Source organism: Erpetoichthys calabaricus, chromosome 9 (assembly GCF_900747795.2).
Source record: "Erpetoichthys calabaricus chromosome 9, fErpCal1.3, whole genome shotgun sequence".
In the NCBI taxonomy this organism is placed as follows: Eukaryota; Metazoa; Chordata; class Cladistia; order Polypteriformes; family Polypteridae; genus Erpetoichthys; species Erpetoichthys calabaricus.
The window spans coordinates 163,841,701-163,849,666 of NC_041402.2; the positions used below are offsets into that span (position 1 = coordinate 163,841,701).

At 35.3% G+C, this 7,966-nt stretch overlaps 1 protein-coding gene across 1 annotated transcript in view; it reads right to left on the reverse strand.

Moving 5' to 3' along the window:
* The window catches only part of dcps (decapping enzyme, scavenger), an 83,854-nt gene that overhangs the window by 22,770 nt on the left and 53,118 nt on the right, over positions 1-7,966 (reverse strand). The window contains exons 3-4 of the mRNA XM_051932139.1: positions 4,289-4,434; positions 1,086-1,199 (exon numbers count right to left, since the gene is read on the reverse strand). Coding sequence (XP_051788099.1) covers positions 1,086-1,199; positions 4,289-4,434 — 260 coding nt within the window. The remainder of the gene's footprint in view (positions 1-1,085; positions 1,200-4,288; positions 4,435-7,966) is intronic.

A 7,966-nucleotide genomic window follows, 5' to 3' on the forward strand; every position in this document is an offset into this window, starting at 1 on the left:
AGGCCCATGACCACAGATGTCAGATATTTTTTTGTTTTTGTCCTAAAGGATAACGGTTATGATATGATATGAAAAAGTTTGGGAACCCCTCTTAATTCTTTGGATTTTTGTTTGTCATTAGCTGAGCTTTCAAAGTAGCAACATCCTTTTAATATATGACATGCCTTATGGAAACGGTAGTATTTCGCAGTGACATTAGTTTATTGGATTAACAGAAAATATGCAATATGGCATCATAACAAAAACAGAGATATTACATCAATACTTAGTTGAGTCTCCTTTTGCAAATATAATAGCCTCTAGACCGCCTCCTATAGCCTTCTGATGAGTGTCTGGATTCTGGATGGAGGTATTTTTGACCATTCTTCCATACAAAATCTCCCCAGTTCAGTTCAATTTGATGGCTGCCGAGCATGGACAGCCTGCTTCAAATTATCCTATAGATTTTAGATGATATTCAAGTCATGGGACTGTGACGACCATTCCAGAACATTGTACTACTCCCTCTGCATGAACGCCTTTGTAGATTTTGAACTGTGGTATTGGGTCATTTGTCTTACAATGCAAAAGAACATTAATACAGAATAACATTACCGTCAGTGGTTTCTATTTTCAACACTTTTTCAATTTTGTCTGCATCACGCTTTAAATTGTTCACTGTTGCTTTTCCTTCTCTGTAAATTGAAGCAGCACTTGAAGTGCTTTGCCGTTTGATAAACGTTTAACAATTTCAGTTTTTTGTGACAATTCCTACACCACATACATATGTTTATCAGCTATAATAATGTATAGTAGTTTAATTATAACAAAAGAGAAAAGCTACGAAACACTATTAAAGCTGAAGGTATGTAACTGACACAGGTGATTACAAAATGCGTCACGACACGTGGTGCTGGGGAAAAACACTACGTGGTAGCATAAGGGAGAGATGTTCCAATGTGCATAGCTCCAAGTGTATCATGTGGCAGTAGTAATAGGTAGATGCTGGCATGGGCATTTTTGTTTTGTCCTAATGGTTAATGGGAGACCGACAGATAATTGAGGTTTTACTCTAAGAAACGAACAATAGCAGGCACATGACTCACCTGTTTCTGATCCCATTTAAAATCAGGCAGCAATATAAAACCAGTCTCAGGATCTGAATCTTCAAATACAATCCTTTCCGTTTCTGCCTTTTTCTCCAGAATGTTGTAAACCCACTATAATCCAAACAAAAAAAAGTGTGATTACTGTTGAGTGAATTTCTGTTGATGTTTTCTTCTTCATCAATATGGAGCATTTAGCTTAATTTGCATGTTTACTTTATATGTACAACCATTTGCTACCATATAACTTGAATTTCTTACATTCACTAGTTGTTGACTGCTATTAAAAAATTGTACGGGGTGGGACTCAACAAAGTTTTTCAGAAATTATATAAATCTAGCTTTTATGTCTTTCATCAAGAAAGTGAACATACACCAGGCAACAAGGATGAAAAACTGCATGATCTTTGTGTCCAAATTGTTCTAAGTAGGGATTTTCACGACCACCAAAATTTTTATATTCAATACCATGATACTTGATAACCTACATGATACCATGTTAAAAACAGAAACTCCATTCGTTTTATTACATGTATCTCCACCATTCAAGTGAACAATATAAGGCATTTTTCTGTAATATAATATAAAATATATAAACATTAATAGCAACTGCATTTTTAAAATAGTATTGGCATTAATCAATATCAAAATACAATACAGGGCTTGAATTGAATTTGTGATAGGCATGGGCATTTCCCAGAGTAACAACTAGTACAGGGTTTATAAAGGGTGATATCATTAGGGACTACTACAGCTGTCAGACCTGAATATCAGTATTTAAATATAATTCAAATTTATTTAAGATCGAAGGCAAAAGCTGAACCTTGATAGATTAAAAATGGTTGTTTGTTTTACCTGCACTAATTTTGACATTATGTTACTCAAGATGTGCTATGCAAAGCTGCAGTATTTTACTGAACTGTTTTTGTGTTTCATTTCCATGATCAGCCTTTTTATAATTTTGAATGGTTAACTTGTTATCTTGATTATTTATTTATGTATTTATTCATTTAAAGAGTTTCTGCAAAAAGACAAATAAAGTTCTATCTTCACAACATGTTTTTTTTTGTATCCCATCACTCTGCACTTTGATCTATAAGCGTACTCAGCAGTTTAACTAAAAGCTTCTCCAAGTGCCCCCAAATGTTTCGTTTTGTATCTGATTCTGTCCCATTCACTCTTAAACCTTAGATGCCTTATTGTTGTTTAATCCCGAGACCCTTCTCATTAAAGCTAATGGAAAATAACTCGTAATTCTTATTTTTCCCTTATTACAACGCTTTAAAAACGTCAATTATAAAGAGCCTTGTCACCCAACATACCTAGTCTCCGTCTTATGCAGCTTCTGGTTTGACACATGATATAATATGATGAGGTGTCATTAAAAAATATACAGACTACTTTTATTAAAATAATGCTGCACGAAAAAAGTAGCCAGATTGTCTGGACTCTGACTTGATACCATGACAATTCCCTGGGCAAACACAAAGATGGCAAATGGCTTTTTAATCTGAATACCACGATATGAAACCCTGCCGCTCTTGCCTGCCTTTCTACTTTGTTCACAATTCTTGCCCTGCCACTGTCTTACTAACTAACCAGCATTTCTCCTGATCTAAAATTGCTCTCCCTGTATTTGTTTGGCACCAAAACACGTCATGCATTTGTACCACAGGACTCCAGCTGCGTGCTGCAAGCAGGAACCAAGCTACAGTGTCATAGGTGCTTTATGATTTGCAGATGCATGAGTAATAAAAAGAAAAAAATATTAAATAATAATGTAACAAGAGCAATGACATTGTGTGTTGCTTGTGTGGATTTCAGCTCTTTGTAGTGGCTGCTTTTATGAACTGCTGTTCTAAGAAGGACCAACCATCAGTACTAGACTGAAAGAAAACAAAAATGATGCAGATGCTTGAGAATTTGGTAACTCTACTAAGATTCTTTTTTTGTTGCTATTTGTTTGTTCTTGCAGTGGCTGCTACTGTAACAGTTACCGTTAATAATAAAGTATGTACAATGTCTTTCACTGCGACTTTTAGGGGTTGTACTAATGAACATTAATTTGCCTTGAAAAAAAAAAATTGGTATTTGCAGACTCATATTCAGCCATGGAGTATGAAATATTGCCCGTTTCCTATTTGCCAGTTAGAAAACAGATGGATACTTGCAGGGCAGACTTCTATGGACATACAATCAGAGAATGGATGTAAAAACCTCAGTTCCTTATTTGGGACTGTGTCAGACACTGTTTGACTAGTAATGTCAAAATGATGGCTATATTAAATCACCTTAACACAATTATAACTCATATCTGTTTGATAAATAATTGCACCCTCAAAAAACGCTTTAATCTTTTTTTGAACTAACTCTTCTAGCTGTTACCTATGACATTAAAATAAAAGATAAACATGGATTATTGTTATCAAGGAAGGAAACAACATTACACAGAACAAGCTAAATCACAAAAAGATTAGCAAATATGCACAAAATAAGTGAAAAATCTTGCACTTTGAGTTATATAATTCTAATAAGTCATTTCTGTACTGATATACTAATTTTAACTCTGTGAAGCAAGTTACATCTTTGGAGTAACTGTTTTGTACATTAAAAAGGAAGTGATGACATATTAACCATATTCATTTTAAACTGTGCTTTCACATAGTAAATTATTTAAAACTATGACTCTATAAATCAATAAGCCTAAACTAGATAAAAATCTAATTTTGTTTCTATTGAACATTGCATAGCTTCTTTAGAGTTTGGCAAGAACTGACAAATGCTTTTTCAAAGTTAAGTGTACTGGCTGTTGCCAATGTTTCTGCAAAACACCTATTTGTTTTACATGAGGATGCAGAACAATTGTAAGACTAATTACCTCTCTGCTCTGGGTAAGGGTGGGGGCTTTTTAAGAAAAATAAATCTTAACTCTTTCTGTAAAACATGAAACTGATTGTATTTCTGATTGGACTGACACTTTTTTCAAAGCAATTTGTGTTTATTGTTAATTATAACATAATTCTGGGAATAAATAAAAATTAATGATAAAAGTAAATAAACAAATAACATTTTTTTCTTTTAAAAGGTTTATGGCTGGCTTTTCATTAAAAGCTTGGCATGGAAAGGGGAAAAAAGAACAACTGAAGACTTCCTGGAAAAAAATTAACATTTGAGGCCACTAGATACTATTTTTTTTTTGTTACCTGCACACTGAAACTTCCAGCTTGAATGTAGGGGAGGGTAATATTTTTATAGTCTTTGCTGTTTTCCTGAATCAAAAAGATCTCCTGTCGCAGATACTTATTGATGTGCTTCTCAGTTGCTGGGCAGATGGCTGTCATTTTAATTTCTGTTTGAACAAGACAAGAGAAAAACAAGTCTTATTTAGATCAATATGTCAGATGTATGTTGCTTTATCACATAAAAAAAACACAACTGACAGGTCCCTACTAGTTAATAGAAATGTAAATTCTGACCTCTGCTCATCCAAAATGTTCCTTTACAGTGTGCCAAAACTCAACAATGAATTTGAATATTAATGAGAGAAACAAATTTTTGGGAGGATCCAAGATGGAAAAATCTCATATATTTGGTTAGTTTGGGAGGGGCAGTGCACACAAACATTTGCACGTACATTAATCAGCGGGAGTATTGTATTCTCATTCATGAACCATCAAAGTATGGACAAGTGCATTTGGAAGGGGAAGTGGGGCAGAGAGATGATTGAAGGTCATCTAAAGAGATTTCTACTACATTGATATTTTTGTGGGAGGCATGGTGGCACAGTGGTAGCGCTACTGCTCGCAGTTAGGAGACCCGGGTTCACTTTCCGGGTCCTCCCTGTGTGGAGTTTGCATGTTCTCCCCATGTTTTGCGTGGGGTTTCCTCCCACAGCCCCCAAAGACATGCAGGTTAGGTGCACTGGCGATCCTAAATTGTCCTAGTGTGTGCTTGGTGTGTGTGTGTGTGTGGGTGTGTGTGAGTCCTGGCTGTGGGCTGGTGTCCTGCCTGGGGTTTGTTTCCCTGCCTTGCACCTGTGTTGGCAGGGATTGGCTCCAGACCCCCGTGACCCTTGAGTTAGGATATAGCGGCGTTGGATAATGAGATGGATGGTATTTTTTTTGTAAATGTCAGACTTAACCTCTTTTTCAGTGGCATATTTCTCTTTAGAATAAAAAAAATATATTTTAAATATTTGGACCTAACAAAACAAATAAAGTACACTGGGCATAATTACAAAATGATAAGTTATCTTAAATGATGGATAAATACACATAAATATTACCACAAACAGAATACTTAATAAGTTATTGACATTATTGTAGAATCTTAAAAGGGTCTTCATTGCTATACAACGGCTGAATCACTCTCTGAGCACCTGAAAGAATGAAAGCATCATTCTTTGTATACACTTATATAGACGTTAAATAAAGTGAGACCCCTGTTTAATCTAGCGTGTCTGACAGTGGACACCAACTTCAAGACAAATCTAAAACTGCCATGAATAAAATGTTCTTTTGCCACAGTACACAGATTCAGAGTCTTGGATTTAAATGCAGCACCTAATGACTGTCTGTATGAAGTTGTATGTTTCAAATAAGGTGTTTTCTCCAGGTAATCCACTTTCCATTATAAACTTGGCTCCCTGTAACCCTGAACTGGACTACATGGCTTTGATAGTGTTATGGATCGTTGTGATGTGTGATTAAAAAATATATATGCACAAATACACACACTTACAAAGGCGGACAACTTAACATTTTCACATGGTGCATTTTCCGGAAACAGGATACAAAAAGAATTAAACATACAGTTGACAGTAACCACTTAATCCTTGTATACATACCATGGGTCGCTAGTGACCTGGGACATCATGTCTACAGCTCTCACAGGGTAAATGATACAGTGTGGTGCAGTTCCCCAGGCAGTATGCCACAATTTACTACCAAATATATGGCAAAATAAATTGTGGAGTTTGCATGTTCTCCCCATGTCTGCGGTGGGATTCCCTCCCACAGTCCACAGACATGCAGGTTAGGTACACTTGGCGATCCTAAATTGTCCCAAGTGTGTGCGTGTGCCCTGCGGTGGACTGGTGCCCCTGCCTGGGGATATGTTCGTGCCCTTGCGCACCTGTGTTAGGTTGGGATTTGTCTTAGCACACCCCCCGTGACCCTGTGTTAGGATATAGCGGGTTGGACAATGAGCTGACTGACCGATCATCTATTCACCTAAAACTCTGTGGCAAAGTGTCAGTTTTGACATGTAAATTTTTAATGACTGTGTTTATAAATAGCTCTTGAACAAAACATGCTTTTATTTAAGGATTTCTTTGCACCTAATGTATAAATGTTCATGTTCGGGAAACCCCTGCCAGATTTTGTTTTTTTTTTTTTCTTCCAGCCCTCTGGAGTTTTTTTTTCTGCCCTCCTTGCCATTGGATCTTACTTTATTCTTTGTTACAGTAAATAGTATTGTCTTTATATTTTTCTTTTTTCATTTTGTAAAGCACTTTAAGCTACATCATTTGTATGAAAACGTGCTGTATAAATAAATTATGTTGTATCTGCGTTTCTTTCTTGTTACCTTTAATGTAGGAATTTACAAGTTTAAAGAAAATAAAAGAAAATGCGGTGACAATTATCAGCAAAGCAAGTCCTAAAAATAGACCCTGTTGTTGATAGCAGATTATGAGTCAGAGAGAGAAGAAGGGCAGAGTTAATAGTTCTGAGGCCATCAGATCATGAATGTGGGCAGCTAATTGTAAAGAGGCAGAACTCAGACAAGGAGGATGAGAATTAAGGTGAAGGGGCAAACAGCTGCAGCAGCTGCACAGAGTGAAACAGCATAGGTTGTACCACCTGAAACAGCTTCTTACAAAGGCAAAAGTGAAGGAGAAAAAAAAACACAGAAGCGCTCATTACAGCTGTGCTTCTCTTTTGTTGCTTTTTACATTAAGAAAAGAAGTGTCACTGACATTTAGCAACAAAGGAAGTCCTTGAAAGAGCCCATCTCACTGATGGCACATGAGGAGGCAGAGAGAAACCGAGAGGCATGCAGCTGTAAGACAAACAATGCACCTGTATAACAGAGAAAGGCAGTGCAGAGTGATACTTCTGATACCATCAAATCATGAATTATCTGGGCAGGGAATAGGAAGGGAGCGAGAGCTCAGATGAGGATTACACAACTGAAAGTGAATGAGGCAGGTAACTTTAGCAGATGCGCAGAGTGAAACAACACAAGTCATATCTCCTGAAACAACAACTTATAAAGGCAAAATTGGACAAACATCACAGACGGCACCACATACTGTATGGTCAGTATGACTGGACTGCAGTAGAAAGTGTCACAAGCCACACTGCAAAGACCACAAAAATGTAACAATGGTGTGGAATTCTTGTGCTGAGAAGCAGACTATGGCTATAATTTATTAATGAATATTAAAAATAAAAAAAAATTAAGCAAAAAAAAATACATATATACACACACATATATATATATATATATATAACATATATACACACACATATATATATATATATATATATATATATATATATATACACACATATATACACACACATATACACATATATACACATATATACACATATATATATATATATATATACACATATATATACATATATACACATATATATATATTATAATATATATATATATATATATATATATATAGATAGATAACACATATATATATATATATATATATATATATAGATATATAGATATATACACACACATATATATATATATATAATACTCACACAACATATATATATATATAGATAACACACCACATATATATATTATATATACATACAACACACATATATATGTGTGTGTGTATATATATA